This window comes from Numida meleagris, chromosome 3 (genome assembly GCF_002078875.1).
Source record: "Numida meleagris isolate 19003 breed g44 Domestic line chromosome 3, NumMel1.0, whole genome shotgun sequence".
NCBI lineage: Eukaryota > Metazoa > Chordata > Aves > Galliformes > Numididae > Numida > Numida meleagris.
In genome coordinates this window covers 46,405,580-46,419,153 of record NC_034411.1, presented here as the reverse complement: position 1 = coordinate 46,419,153, position 13,574 = coordinate 46,405,580, and the positions used below count along the sequence as shown (strand labels likewise).

General features: G+C 37.0%; 1 protein-coding gene across 4 annotated transcripts in view; it reads right to left on the bottom strand.

Annotated features, from left to right (window-relative positions):
• Positions 1 to 13,574, bottom strand: part of UTRN (utrophin) — a 354,351-nt gene that overhangs the window by 200,147 nt on the left and 140,630 nt on the right. For all 4 annotated transcript variants that reach the window (XM_021391928.1, XM_021391929.1, XM_021391927.1 and 1 more), the window contains 5 exons: positions 12,223 to 12,307; positions 10,502 to 10,707; positions 9,230 to 9,347; positions 5,961 to 6,166; positions 4,508 to 4,662 (listed from right to left, as the gene is read on the bottom strand). In XM_021391928.1, the coding sequence (XP_021247603.1) occupies positions 4,508 to 4,662; positions 5,961 to 6,166; positions 9,230 to 9,347; positions 10,502 to 10,707; positions 12,223 to 12,307 (770 nt within the window). The remainder of the gene's footprint in view (positions 1 to 4,507; positions 4,663 to 5,960; positions 6,167 to 9,229; positions 9,348 to 10,501; positions 10,708 to 12,222; positions 12,308 to 13,574) is intronic.

Sequence of the window (13,574 nt, the reverse complement as noted above, 5' to 3'; positions counted from 1 at the left end):
TTTTGAGTGTTATCATTACAGGCTTATGCTACTCTTAGTGGTAGAATTTATTCCCATATGTGAAATCTGTGAATGCTTTTCTTCATCAACAAAAACGATACAGAGTAGAAACACTGAGGATTTGGGGGAATTTTTTTCTTCTACAGGGAGCAGAAACATTTCCCTGAATTTGTATCTACTGCAAGAATTTAACTGCTGAGTGTGAAAAGTCAAATACCTGGTTCTTTCTACTAAAAGACAAGACCGTGGCCTCCATCACTCAGAGTAATACACTACACTCAGAACAATCTACCCATACTCAACATGTTTAAATAAAAGACAACCGGCAGAATCAGAATACAGTTAAACTAGTCAAAAAAAATATCCAGTTGTGCAAACAGAAGGTTTTGTTTGTAACAGATTTTTTTTTTGAAGACGCAAGGAATGGATTCAAAACCTCCAGATTAGATTACTGGTACGCAACGAACTCCTGAGGGTAGATCAGATTACACTTCTGGAAACTGAACTGTTTCCTTGTCACCGAAACAAAACTCAGATTGAAAACTTTTATAGTCAGCAACTTCAAAAGCTCTGATTAACAAAGTTAATTGAAGTGTGAGAAGTTGTTTCAAAGCAAGTGCTCCAGTAGATGCAAGGAAATGTTACTTTCCTTCAAGGGCATGAAGAGCATCTGACACAACCTCAATTTTGCCAGGCTCACATTCCCAAATACTAGCATAAACCACAGAATTTTCTAGAAACTACTTGCAGAAAGATAACTCTATTCCAATTCTACAACCCCAATGTTAGGAGGATAGATCTTACATCACCTGTTAATAACTGGTTTATTCAAAATGAGAATTTGTGAATCATTCCTGACTTCATGCCTCCCTAAGTTTTGGCTACTGGTAAATCAGTACCATTACAAGAAGCCTTCATTCAGAGATAAAGCTTTGGCATGCTTCGCCTCCTCTTGACAAAAAAAAAAAAAAATAGCATGCTAGGGATGACTAAATGTTTGACCAGCATCTTATCAAGAGAAAAAAAAAAAAAAAACAAGCATCAACTCAAAAATTAGAGCACACCAAGGAACTGTGAGGAAAAGTGTAAAGTAAAACCACTTATGAGCTCTGACTTCAAAAGCCTCTCACTCTGCAGGGATTTTCTTCCCTAGCAGGGGGTTAAGGCCAAAGGTGGAAGAACAGGAGTGACAAGAAGAAGAACAGACTGATAATAAAGATGACCTTCAAAGAAAGAGAAAAGCCCCAGAGGATAAAACACTAAGTGACCCAGATTTCTAAACCTAAGTACTGATGTACTAGATGGGAATTGAGACAATCTGAACTTTGTAGCTAATAAGATTCATTGAAGAATGTAATCTACAGCCCAAAGTTCTAATGTCTCAAACTTTCTGCTTGGTTGAAATTGAAGTGAAGAATGAAATCCTATTACAGTAACAATGCTGTCATGATATTTGAATTAAAGCTGAAAAATCATTCCTTACACTAAGCATGCAACCCAGTGGCACAAATTAACAGATTTACAATTAATGCTCTATGATTACATGGCAGCTTTTAAGGAGGACCTACACAGCAGTAGTGAACAACTGTCTTACAGAGTAGACCCAAATATTTTCGTTTCACTCTAGTAAAGGCTTCAAATTTAAAAGAAAAGCTGAGGGAGAATTCTTTATTGGAAATTAACTATTATTTCCTCATGCCAAAAAGATGATTCAGATTCTCAAAGAATTCTAATACGATCAGAACAGTCTCAGAAAAATAGTCTTTCCAGTAGGCAGGAATTAAATGTAAAGAGAATCCAAAGAATCCTACAGAACTGCAGCTAATTTCATTTAATTCAGTGGTAGTGGAGAATGTTTAAGAAGATTCTAATAGCAATGTCCAAGGAAAAAAAACAGTTATAACTGAGGCATTTAAGCTTTCATGGCACTGTTCCAGATCTCTGTTCCACACAATTATTTTTTCAGATTTACGCTAAAAATATGCAATGTTTATAAGTGTGTGATCAAAAGAAAATCGAGCAAGAACATCTGAGGCAGTTTAGATGGCAACTACAGTCTAATAGTGAAGCAGTAGAATGAAACAGAACCACTACAGTTTTATCCTGAAATAAAAATAAATAGCCACTGGACAGAATAGTCAATTTACACAATGTCAAGGTGAGCAAGTTCCAGCCTCTTAATGCTGTTATTTTTCCTTCGACTTTCTGTTTCACGACAAGTCTTCTTGATAGCACTTTTGAGGACGTTCAGGCCTGATTATCCTAGGTAATACTAACAAGGACCCCTTCAGCAGCCTGCAGGCATAGGTATAGCCAGAGATGGTATTTTAAAGCATTATGCTGTAAATACAGATCTGTGCTTATAAAAGCCATAGGTCACGCATGCTGCAGCCACAATCTTTGTCTGTCCTGAGATCTGTCACATTAAGCCATCCTCAGCACTCAAGGTTCACTAGTATTTTTGTTTATTGCATTTAAAGGCAAACATAAAAACCTTCATTCCCCTGAAAAGGTGCTTTTATTGCACACTCTCCCCTTCTAATTCTGCTCTGCTCCACAGAGTTACAGTGAGCAGCCCCACGCTCTGGCTACCCGCTGGTTTCCTGAGTTCTCCTGTACATTCTGCCACTAGTTAAGAAACAAAGCTTATACTCATCCGTAAGGCTGCAGCATAGCAGCCCCAGCGGTAACTGTGGAGCATCAGTTACATACAACAGAATGTAAGGTGCTTACTATTCCATACTTTAAGCATATTCAAAAATAATTAGAGGCTTCCAGTCAGGAGCTCTTCTTTCTGATCACCTGCTCTGACACAGGTGGGTAGTTTTATGCTAGCTCTGCACAAAACTCTGCAGAGTTTGAATTTGAATGAGACTACTACAGAGCTGTAACCTACTGGTACTGCTAATCCAACAAGGAGCTCTCTTGTCACCCTCTAATTGCATCTCTATTCTCAGATGTCATCATGATATATTCAGATGAAGTTAATGGCATTTTTGGAAAAAATACTAGTTTACTCTGAGAAAAGGTAGGAAGAACATGCTGCAGACTTAATTCAAATGAATCGTCAGGAAGGGTAATTTCAAAAGGTGACCTCATCACTATAGCCTAGTTCAGAAAGGAAAAAGCTATGGAAGTTTTGCTATATGCTAAAGTCTTTCCCCTCTGTCTACTGGACATTTAACTGAAGAACCATGAAAACAAGATGCCCACATTAGATCAATTATGAAATACTTTAGTTGTTTGAAAACCCTATCTTAGATGTCTCTAAAACATTTAGAGATCAACAAGTTTTTATTCTCTCTCTCAAATGATCACAAAGAATGAGCCATATAAAGTTTTTCCTGTTCTGTATCTCATCCCTTAATGGAAATAACCAGGAAACCAGTTGTATAAAACTCGTTGAGACATCAAAAGCAGAAAACTACAAAGATATCATTTTCCTCCAAGGAAGGATAACAAGACATTATATTCTTCTTCCTTAATTACCTGTGAAACCAACTGCTTTCCACTGTAAAGTTCTCTTCCTCTAATTCCCTAGAACATATCATTCAACTTTAGAGGCTTTACTATCTAAGACTCTTTTTCAATTAACTCACATGTCATTAAAAAAAAAGCAGTTTCCCTTTTTGCATGCACCTACATACATGCATACATACAGGTTTTGGTTGTCATTAACCCCATTCCCATACACATAGGATCAACTCTCTCTTCTGTCCTTCTAACCGCAAAGCACATTGTCTTTCAAAGCTGCTGGCATTGAGTCAGACAATAGGCTAATGATAATTGTCCATAAAATTCTGAAGACTTTTTTGCAACAATTAGATTACTTTGCACAAATATATATATATATACATTATGCATAGGAAAATACATGCAATCATACTTCCAGCATTTGGTTTGGAATACTTATTTGCAAATGATGAACAGGATGAGCATGAAGAAGTTTCAAATCTCAGTTCCTACAGATCAAACATTTTCTAGCTGGGAGTGTCAGACACATTGCATTCAGAAACTCAAAGCACAGTGCCATTCAGGAAAAGTTTCCGTTAGATGAAAGGCCTTAAATAAATTAACACGTTGGAAAGCAGAGCCGAATACTTACAGCCTTACGAAAAGGAAGCACAGTAACAAGCTACATATATATAAATCATAGCAACATCATGGAACAGAAAGAATTGCTCAAAGACCTTTAGAGAAAAAATAGCCACAAGCAAAGCTGAGAGCAAACATGAGAGAAGTGCCGTTTTTTTTTTTTTTTTAAATAGTTATTGCTATCATTTTTGAACAAAGAATTGGAAGTAATACAGAAGCCTTCCATAGTAAACTGTGGGAATTTCCATCATCAAAATTCAGCTTCGCTACAATCGATTAAACCACCAAAGCAGAGCTAAATGCTGCAGTAAAGTCAAACCTGCAGAGAAGAGACTGAAATAGGTATAAGTGATAAACATGGGATACAAGTTTAAAACAGAAAGGTATATAGTGAAACCTTGCAATTAATTACCTTTGGTTCAGATTAACCCAGCAAGTGTTCATTTGGTCAGTTGTCTCCTTCACTCTCCTTGTGTCATCATCACGATACTCTCGAAGAAGCTTATTAGAAAGATCATTGAACGCAGCTACTGTGATGTCTCCTCTATGCAAATCGTGTACTAACAGCTAAAAAGGAATTCCAAAACGAGACACCAGAGCAAAATCAAAATTGGACTGCTTTTCATATTATGCAATTATCATTATAAAACTCTTTTTTATGCTTAAAAAAAGCACAAATGTGCATAATTCTTATAAGGAATAAAGTTCCTTTTAAAAGGATAATCTATTAGATAATAAGCATCCTGACAATGAACCAAAACACAAGTGAGAAAAATGATATTGCTAAAACCACAAGAACTAGAAAAATTCTGCTGTGTGTTTTACTGGCAATAGAAGTAAAAACAGTTTTATCTTTTTAGCAGCGCGAAGAAATTTAAGTTACGCTAACAGTGATACAATGTACTTTGACCTTACAGAGTTTCGAGCTCAGGATTATTTCTAAAAATATATTTTATTTATTTATTAATCAGTTGTATCTTTTTTATCTCTGTACTGTATGTTTGGACACATGACTATTTTCACTTAAGAAAGCAAAAAAGGCAGGCCTAATAGCGCATTTCCAATTCCCTGCTCACATAGGAAAGGCAATGAAGAGCGGACAACTTTACTGTTTACTGAAAAAGCTAGGGGACAGCCAGAAATTCTCATTTCTAAACTCTCTTCTTCTTTCCATACCTAGCCACATCCCTACACTGAACGTCTGTGCGTATATGTACACACATTTTTTATAAGTCTATTAAAGCTTGTTCTAAGTTCCACACTGATAAGAGCCCTCCTCAATGATTTGTCTCTTTAGTTCTTTTCCTGAGCCTCCTACAGCCTGCCCTTTTTCAAACAGCCACCACAACAAAGAACATCAGATTTATTGATTTATCACAGCACATTCACTGGGATAAAAAAAGCAACAAAGATCACATGGAATTAAGGGAAAAAATAAGATGAATGTGCTTTGTATCAATCAGAAGTGAAATCTGGGATAATTTTAAATAACTTGTTTCATGCCTGGATTTACTATTTTTAATAGATTTCTGTGGAACGATACATGCTACCTGCTGTGGTTGTATAATTAAACTTTTATCAGTATAAGGCTCTGACTTTTTGCATAGCATCATTTATTGGATTATACTATGCTCCTTCTAGCTACATTTAAAGAAAGACACACAAGTATTCATGCCACCTGTTTCTCTCTCAAAATTAATTCTCAGGAAGGCTGATGAAAAAAGAGACAGAGAAGCAATTTAGAACACAGAATGCCCAAAATCACAGAACCACCACATCGACCTTACAATTAAATCTTACAATCAGATATCAGATGAACCCAATAGCAGTACACAGACCAAGAACTCAACTGCAGATGGTCTTACCTTGTTATCTGCTATCTGTTTGACAAGCATCTCCTTTGGGGCCTGCTGAAGCATACGCAAACGGATCTCACACTGCTCCATGAGATGCTCCATTTCTTTCCTCTGCTCATCCCACTGTATGCTGTCCGTTAGCATGTACTTCAGCTGCTGCTGCCGCACCTCCACACCATGCTGGGTGTTATCCCATTGGTTCTTTACTTTTTCCACTGGAGGGGACAACGCAAAAAATGAGAAAAAAAATGAGGCAACCAATCAAGTTGCCCTAACTACCACTTAATTCCCAGGACAAGAGGCAATAATGTAACTCATTTTCAAGTACAGTCATTTCGATATTCTATATTTTAGATCCTCAAGTAATTTATATGTTCATGCAAGTAAACAAAAAGCAGGTGTTTGACTGCCTCGTGTTTAAGCAGGTCAGCCTACAGATCACAACTACTACTTCTGGAAGACTCCAAAGGCATTACCCTTTGCTTTTTACAAGCGCATACACAGGAGGTAGATCTGCCACAGCTGCACAGCAGAGATGCCACAGCAGATCTGCCACCAGCAGGGTTCCCAGGGAGCACCAGGGCAGGGTGAAGGCTGTGCCAGCAAGTCACCTTTGTGCACTTACAAAGTGAACTAAGGCTTACTGACCACTGTGTTTGTTGAACGCAGTCTAGTGGCACTGGCACTACAACTTTGGCTAAGGTAGGAACACTTCAGTAACAACGTGCTTTAGCAATTTCATTCCACCACAGGTTTCTACAGGCTTGTGTAGATTATACAACAGAGAAGTTATTGATCTCACCCCATTTCCTTCAAATATCACGCTCCTCTCTCAATAAATAGAGTTACTTTAGACAATCAATAAACAAGCTTTAACCTTTAATAAACAAAGAATGAAAAAGAAAACACAACAGAAGCCTAGAGCAAAATAATAGCATCAAGAAAAGTAGTAAGTACGCCTGACAGAAAGAAATGAATAGCATCATAATTTTTTCTTTATACTTACAGACCAATAAAAAAGGTATATTTCTTGAGAGTCTAGAGAGGTAAAAATAGGTCTTTCCTATTACCTGTCATGACAGTAACAACACGATGTATTATTTGTACTAAAGAGTAAGAACAAAAAAAATAAAAAGTAAAAAAGAAAACAAAGCCAAAAATTCCTAAACTGGCTTTCTTGAGAACATCTGTATTCTCAGCAGCAGCAACAGGTAGGCAGTAAGCAACATCTCCAAGGTAATTACCTTACCAGTAATGTATGTAATTTTACTTTATTAGAAAGGCAACGTATTTGATACTCAGGTTGCCTTAATCTTTCATGAAGTTTCTTTAATCCTTGATAAAGTAAAAAATGCCAAGGCTTGTGTTTAAGCTAAAAATCACATAAGTGAGCCTAACCCTTTGCAGGTTGTTCTGTTATTTTGTTTTTTTTGTTTTGTTTTATTTTGTTTTGTTTTATAGATCTTTTATGAACATCCAAAGTCATTTTGCTTGATCTGCCTGGGAGGATCTCTTATCTTTAAAAATACATTCAATAATATTCTGTTCAGCTTCACAGAGCCCTCAGACCATGGCAGTGAAGCGCCTTTGCTAGAGTGACTATAATTTTCTGGCATGATGTAGGTCACTGAATGGATTGAATGAGACCTCAGAAGAAAACTTCAGTAACCACAACAGCAAATGTATATACAAAAGCAAAAACAGTATGAATGATTAAAAGGTATAACACTGCGTGCTGGCTAATGAACTGTATAGAAAAATCTCCTGTACTTTTAGGCTCTCCCCACAAGGCTAGAAGGAAAAATATCCCTGCGAAACAACCATCTACAACAGCAACTGGGTTGAAATTGATACATATTTGATGTTTCTATTCAGTTATTATTAACGAATGAATATATCTTGAATTTGTGTTACAGATTTTTCCTTATGAATAGGCAAGTTAACCTTGCTCTCTGTCTGGATTGAAACTTTTATCCACTCAAGAGATCGTAATGCAATTATCTGCTATTGACGTATTTCCTTTTCTTTTTACCCTCTGACAGATAAACAGTGAAATTCTTGGCGGCCTCAGGGATCTGCCTGTGGGTTCAAAATTGAGAAGGAAAACCTGATTATATGATGTTTTTCATTTCCTATGTCTATGCAGTTACTGCTAAGGAAGTTCCAGAGAAACTTTACTTCTTCTGCGCTCCTAGCTATTTGAGTAATTCTCTGTATATTCTCCTGTATATTCTCCTCAGCATTTAAAGAATGAGATGTACAAAGCAGTTCTGATCTTCACTTGAGAAAAGAGCAAACTGCTACAAAGCCCTTATAACAGAAACATCATTTTCTTTACAAATGTAACCTTCACCATTTTCATGTTTCATAAGAGGTAGCAAACTCTTCACACACACGTAGGGTATCTACTGGAAGTTTCATTCACAGCAACATACACAGCTTCCCTGCTTCCATCTTCAGTGAGAAAAACTATCAGGGAACTCAACATAAGTTTTCAAAATACAATTCCTTCATTCTCTTTTACCTTTTGTGAGGGATGCTTTGCAACTGACCAGATCTCCCCTTGCTGACTGACTCCACTGAACTACAATAGCTACCATCCTACTTTGCAGAAAAAGATGGCAAAATATCTTTCCATTGTTCCATAGATTCTCTTTTCTGCTAACTACAGTATTTCCTGCTGCATTAATTTTCTAATCTTAGCAACTGGCAAAGCCTCAGGAGTTCAAAGAATATGATAATACGATGTCCCTTGGTTTCTAATTGTGTCAGTTGTGTTTTCCTTCCGTAAGCACCAGTAAAAGAAATTTTCAAGGTATTTACTTACAGTACATATGAATGACTTAAAAGCTCTAATTCTCAGTCAACAATTTCAAAAGTTAGTCTTCCAAGGCAATACATTCATGCTTTTTACTAACTGTCCAGTGTAATGTAGGATCAGCAATAATAAAAACATATTAGAAGCTCTTTTATAAAATCAACAAATAAAAATCCTTATAAAATTCTTATCTCTGGATCTGTGTCTGTCACGTAACTCAAGTTTTTCATAAGATATTGTAAAATCCCAGCAGAACAGCCAGTCAAGAAAATAAACAGCAATCCTTCTTCCAAGAATTTTCATTAGACTACTACAGTGAAATCCATGTAAATGCTAATTTTCAGTTCACTGAAGAAAGACAACTTCAGCTAGGTTAAAAATCAAGAGTTTAAGAGAAAGGTATGAAGATTTTACTGTCAGGGAAACACTATATTTGAAAACACGGAATGGAGGAACTTACATTTTTCTGTAATCACTGTTCTGATGTCTGAACTGGAAGTTTTATTCTTCAAATTTTGAGCCAGTGTAAAAACAGAATCAAGCTGAGGGTGCCGTTGGTCCAAATCTGCCTTTGTTATCTGTTGAGAATCAGGATATGATTTTTAGGTACAAAAACCAGAATTTACTTAACAATATCTGCACTACATATACATAAAACTAAACATCTATGTCTCCAGAGACAGATGGCTGCTTCATCAGTATTTACAACCCTTGAGCTGTCACAGTATTATAGCGCTGCTTTAAAATGCAAAAGTATTCTGAATTACAAGTGAAAATCCAGATGTGGAAGCTAACCTGCACAAATCACAGTTACAACCAGTCACTGTGAAGTATTTTCCAGTATCTGTTCTTCTCTCTCCTGTAACGTATTTTCCTCTTACCAAACTCTGATCTATATATAGACACATATGCAAACATACACATTTACAGGGAGATGGGTAAAGAGCGTGGAAGAACAGTCAGCATGGACTGTAGACAAAATGATCATTCTTCACTATGGCTATGTACCAGAACCTCACATTATAAGCATTATACAGTTAAAAGAAAGCATTTCCAAATTTATTCTATCAAATACCAAATGATGTTAGATGTCCACAGATTTAGTTCAGCATTTATTTAGCCTGCAGCTTGTACTCATGCAGTTACTCATGTTAATTGATATCAAGTCAAATGCAATAAACCTTAATGGCAGCATACATCTCACAAATGCTGCCCTTTGTCACAGCTCAGCACAGCATAAGCTATCAACAGAAAAGTATTTACACCATGAGCATTTACGTTACAATCTACAATCACTTTAACACGTCTCTGGAAATCAGTTTTTGACTAGTTACAACATAACAAAACTCAAAAAATCACTACAAAGTGGATCATAAAGGTCACCTTCCAATGATGGGGTGCTGAAGCTGCTCCAAAGGCTTCAGCATAAGTTATCTATATTATCACTAAAGAAGCCATTTGCTGTTCTTCTCTACATGCTTTGTTTAAATCAAAAAGAAAAATTAAATAGCAGAACATATCTCAGATCTTGCTCATGAAGGGAGACAAGAACTTAAGAGGAAATAGTAGAAGGGAGAGGAACATAATATCAACAGATTTTTAAGTGTAATTTGCAGGTTAAGCCTTTACTGTAGGTTTTTTGTTTTAATACACTTTTAGCCTGCATGTTTAGTAAAGAAATTACAAGTGTCTCCTAATTTTCCAAACCACTAGCCTTCACTAAAACACATACTTTCATTCGTGCAATAGTCCGGTTGATCTCTTCAGCATTTCCCACGGTGACTATGTTCGACTTGAGCATCTGGTCAATCAATACCAACCATTCAGCCAGCTCAGTTGTAGTTTTATCCAGATCAGTAGGTGCAGAAAGTTCCAAAGCGTGCTGTGTCTGAACAGGAATTTCCAACGAAGAAGCTACTAGCACCACCTTTTGGACATCTGAAAGAGTTTGGTGTTTTCATTAAAGAAAATATCATGGCTACACATACAATTTGAAGAATTATCTTTTTTTTTTTTTTTTTGTAGTTTCTATGAATACACAACAGCATCTAAAAAAAAGCACACAAAGATCTGCACTTGAGGCTTTTAACCCCAAGAATCTAAGTCACCACAATGTTTTTTTGTTTGTTTTGAAGTTATTAATTATCTCATTGCATGCCAAAGAGCCCATGAATCACCCATAATACTACACAAATGAGGAAAAAACAAAATGGCATTAACTTAACAGAATGAAGCTAAGCTGTCTTTGAAGTAAAAGGGAGCAGATCTCTAAGCATATTAACCAATTATTTCATTTAAGGTAAATATCTGACATTGCCATTCACACTTCTGCATTATTTGGCAGCAAGGTTTTCCCATTCTTAACTCAGAATCCACTTAAGCAGAAGTAAGTCACATTACTACAACAGAGGCTTCACAGGCTTGGCAATACATAGTCGTCCTAAAAAGGGACAGATGTCCACTAGCTGTTTATCTGTTCTGTTTAGTCTGATACTGTAAAGGAGGAGGAATGGGCTGAACAGTAGGATTCTCTCCAGAAATTGTTTGGCTGTGTTCTTGCTCCACGAAAACAAAGTTAAACGAAGCTGGAGCACCACTATTACACAATTGCCACAACAAGACAGCAGCTTTACTTAAGAAATAGTCTGCACAAAAGAAAAATAAGCTGAATCTGAGTTCTGAAAGGCTTAAGTTTTCTGTGCTCCATGATTTACTTTTTTTTTTTGCTACTACTGAATTAAAAAAATACAATTAATTTATTCAAGTTCAAACTATAATTTTTGTTAGGCAAGGAGTGTCTATTTTACCTGGTTTTCTAAAATGGAGACCCGGGCACCTTGTTTATACACTACCTGCTCATCTGCCTCCAATAACTTTTGAAAAAGACAGCCAGTATTAATATCTGATACAAGACCATATTTTTTGACAGCTTCCCTTCCAGTTTTCAGAAAAAAAACTAACTAGTATATGAGAATGGACCTATCTGTGCCCCTACTAAGCCAAAAGATGCAGAATGACATTTACAGGATTGCAGAGAATCCATATGCAGGATAATTAGCCGTAGAGAAAGGTTCTATTGGATCTCAGTTACCAAAGTGCACAAAAGGAAAATGCACAAATCCACTGGAAAACAGTCACAGAGCTAGTTTGGATATTTTTTTCCTATACTTACAACACTGGCTCCTGATGACGACATCTAAGCTTTACTGAAACATTCTTCCACATCAGCACATTTAGGGGAACCTCAACAGACAACTTCCAAACCTGAAATGCGGAGTGACTTTTTCCCTAACCAGACATTCCTTCTCTCCTCTGATAACAGGCAACACAAAACATTTCTTATTTCCATTTGTCTAAGTTCATAGGGACGGTTTTCCTTTTTAGATTGCATTTTGACTACAAACAGTATTAAGCTCAATACAATTATGCGCAGTGGAAAGACTGACTACTCACCGGAAGGTTTTGTCTGTGCAACAAGGTGAGGCTGCCCAACAAAAGCCTCCAGTTGTCTCATTCTGTCAGGCACTTCTCTGAACACCTGCAGCCCAGCAAAAAGGAATAAAAGCAGTGAGTAAATCAACATCAATAGCAAATATTCACATATTAGAGCACACACAATATTCGACATCACATTTGCTGCAATGGTACGCTTCATATTTCAAGGAAGTTTTTCAAAGTATCATTTAAAAACAATAAAAATGCCAAAAGGTGCTCAGTATTTGCTTTTCCAAAGCCTTCCACATCTTACCTAACCCTTGGAGAGAGAAAAATGAATTTTTATAGATTGGTTGTTCACATGGTGTTTTTGCTGCCCGGGTATGAAAGTCAAGACTCACTGTGCACATTTCAAAGGAATGCAGATGATTTGTGGTCACCAGTGACAAAAAGAAGCAAAGGCAAGAGGTAATTAATTTAAAATTTTTTAAAAAACACGTTATTGTAGGGAAAATAAACTGGCCTGTTGCTTCTAGAAGGCAGTGATAGAAAACCAAAAATAGCATGGCCAGCAGGTTGAGGGAGATGATTCTCCCCCTCCTCTTGTGAGAACCCACCGGCAGTACTGCCTTCTGCTCTGAGGTCCCCAACATGACAATGACATGGACTTCCTGGAGCAGGTTCAGAGGAGGGCCACAGGGATGATTAGAGGGCTGGAGCACCTCTCCTGAGAAGACAGGCTGAGGGGAGTTACTGTTATTTAGCCTAGAAAGGAGAAGGCTCTGAAAGGATATTACAGTAGCTTTCCAGTACTTAAAGGGAACCTACAAAAAAGATGGGAAGAGACTCTCTACCAAGGAGGATAGCGATAGGGAAAGCGGTAATGATTTTAAACTAAAAATGGGTAGCTTTAGACTAGATATGAGGAAGAAATTATTTACTATAGGGGTGGTGATGCACTGGAACAGCTACCCAGAGAAGCTGTGGATACCCCACCTCTGGAAGTGATCGAGATCAGGTTGGATGGGGCTTTGGCAACTTGAACAAGTATAGCAGCCCATCAGGGGGGCTGGAAGTAGATGATCCTCAAGGACCACTTAACCTCAAAACATTCTACAATTCTGTGACTAAGTATTTTTGATCCAGCTGTTTGAAAGAAAGACAATGCAAAAAAAAAAAAAAAAAAAGAAAAAAGCAACAAGTAAACTAATCAACTTATTCTGATGGAATAATGTCTACCAGGGTTTTCATACAGACACGGATTCATGCCTGGAAGACAGGCTCTCAACATGCACACATCTTCCAAGACATTTTAGATGTCATAGATGCATGGAAAAAGGAAAACTATCCATCTGAATACACCACTATAA